Source organism: Borostomias antarcticus, assembly GCF_949987555.1.
Source record: "Borostomias antarcticus genome assembly, contig: scaffold_383, whole genome shotgun sequence".
In the NCBI taxonomy this organism is placed as follows: domain Eukaryota; kingdom Metazoa; phylum Chordata; class Actinopteri; order Stomiiformes; family Stomiidae; genus Borostomias; species Borostomias antarcticus.
In genome coordinates this window covers 21,199-21,764 of record NW_028175610.1, presented here as the reverse complement: position 1 = coordinate 21,764, position 566 = coordinate 21,199, and the positions used below count along the sequence as shown (strand labels likewise).

General features: G+C 58.7%; 1 protein-coding gene across 1 annotated transcript in view; it reads left to right on the top strand.

Moving 5' to 3' along the window:
• The window catches only part of rims1b (regulating synaptic membrane exocytosis 1b), a gene marked incomplete at both ends in the record, with an annotated part of 14,744 nt that extends 14,728 nt beyond the window's left edge, over nucleotides 1-16 (top strand). Inside the window, one exon of the mRNA XM_084463283.1 lies at nucleotides 6-16. Coding sequence (XP_084319409.1) covers nucleotides 6-16 — 11 coding nt within the window. The remainder of the gene's footprint in view (nucleotides 1-5) is intronic.
• Between the last annotated feature and the right edge of the window lie 550 nt (nucleotides 17-566).

Below are 566 nucleotides of genomic sequence, written 5' to 3'. Positions count from 1 at the left end.
AACAGGGTTGAGCTAACAGGGAGGCGCTGCAGGAGCAACAGGGTTGAGCTAACAGGGAGGCGCTGCAGGAGCAACAGGGTTGAGCTAACAGGAGGCGCTGCAGGAGCAACAGGGTTGAGCTAACAGGGTTGAGCTAACAGGGTTGAGCTAACAGGGAGGCGCTGCAGGAGCAACAGGGTTGAGCTAACAGGGAGGCGCTGCAGGAGCAACAGGGTTGAGCTAACAGGGTTGAGCTAACAGGGAGGCCTCCCAGGAGCAACAGGGTTGAGCTAACAGGGAGGTGCTGCAGGAGCAACAGGGTTGAGCTAACAGGGTTGAGCTAACAGGGTTGAGCTAACAGGGAGGCGTCCCGGGAGCAACAGGGTTGAGCTAACAGGGTTGAGCTAACAGGGAGGCGCTGCAGGAGCAACAGGGTTGAGCTAACAGGGTTGAGCTAACAGGGAGGCGTCCCGGGAGCAACAGGGTTGAGCTAACAGGGAGGCGCTGCAGGAGCAACAGGGTTGAGCTAACAGGGAGGCGTCCCAGGAGCAACAGGGTTGAGCTAACAGGGTTGAGCTAACAGGGAG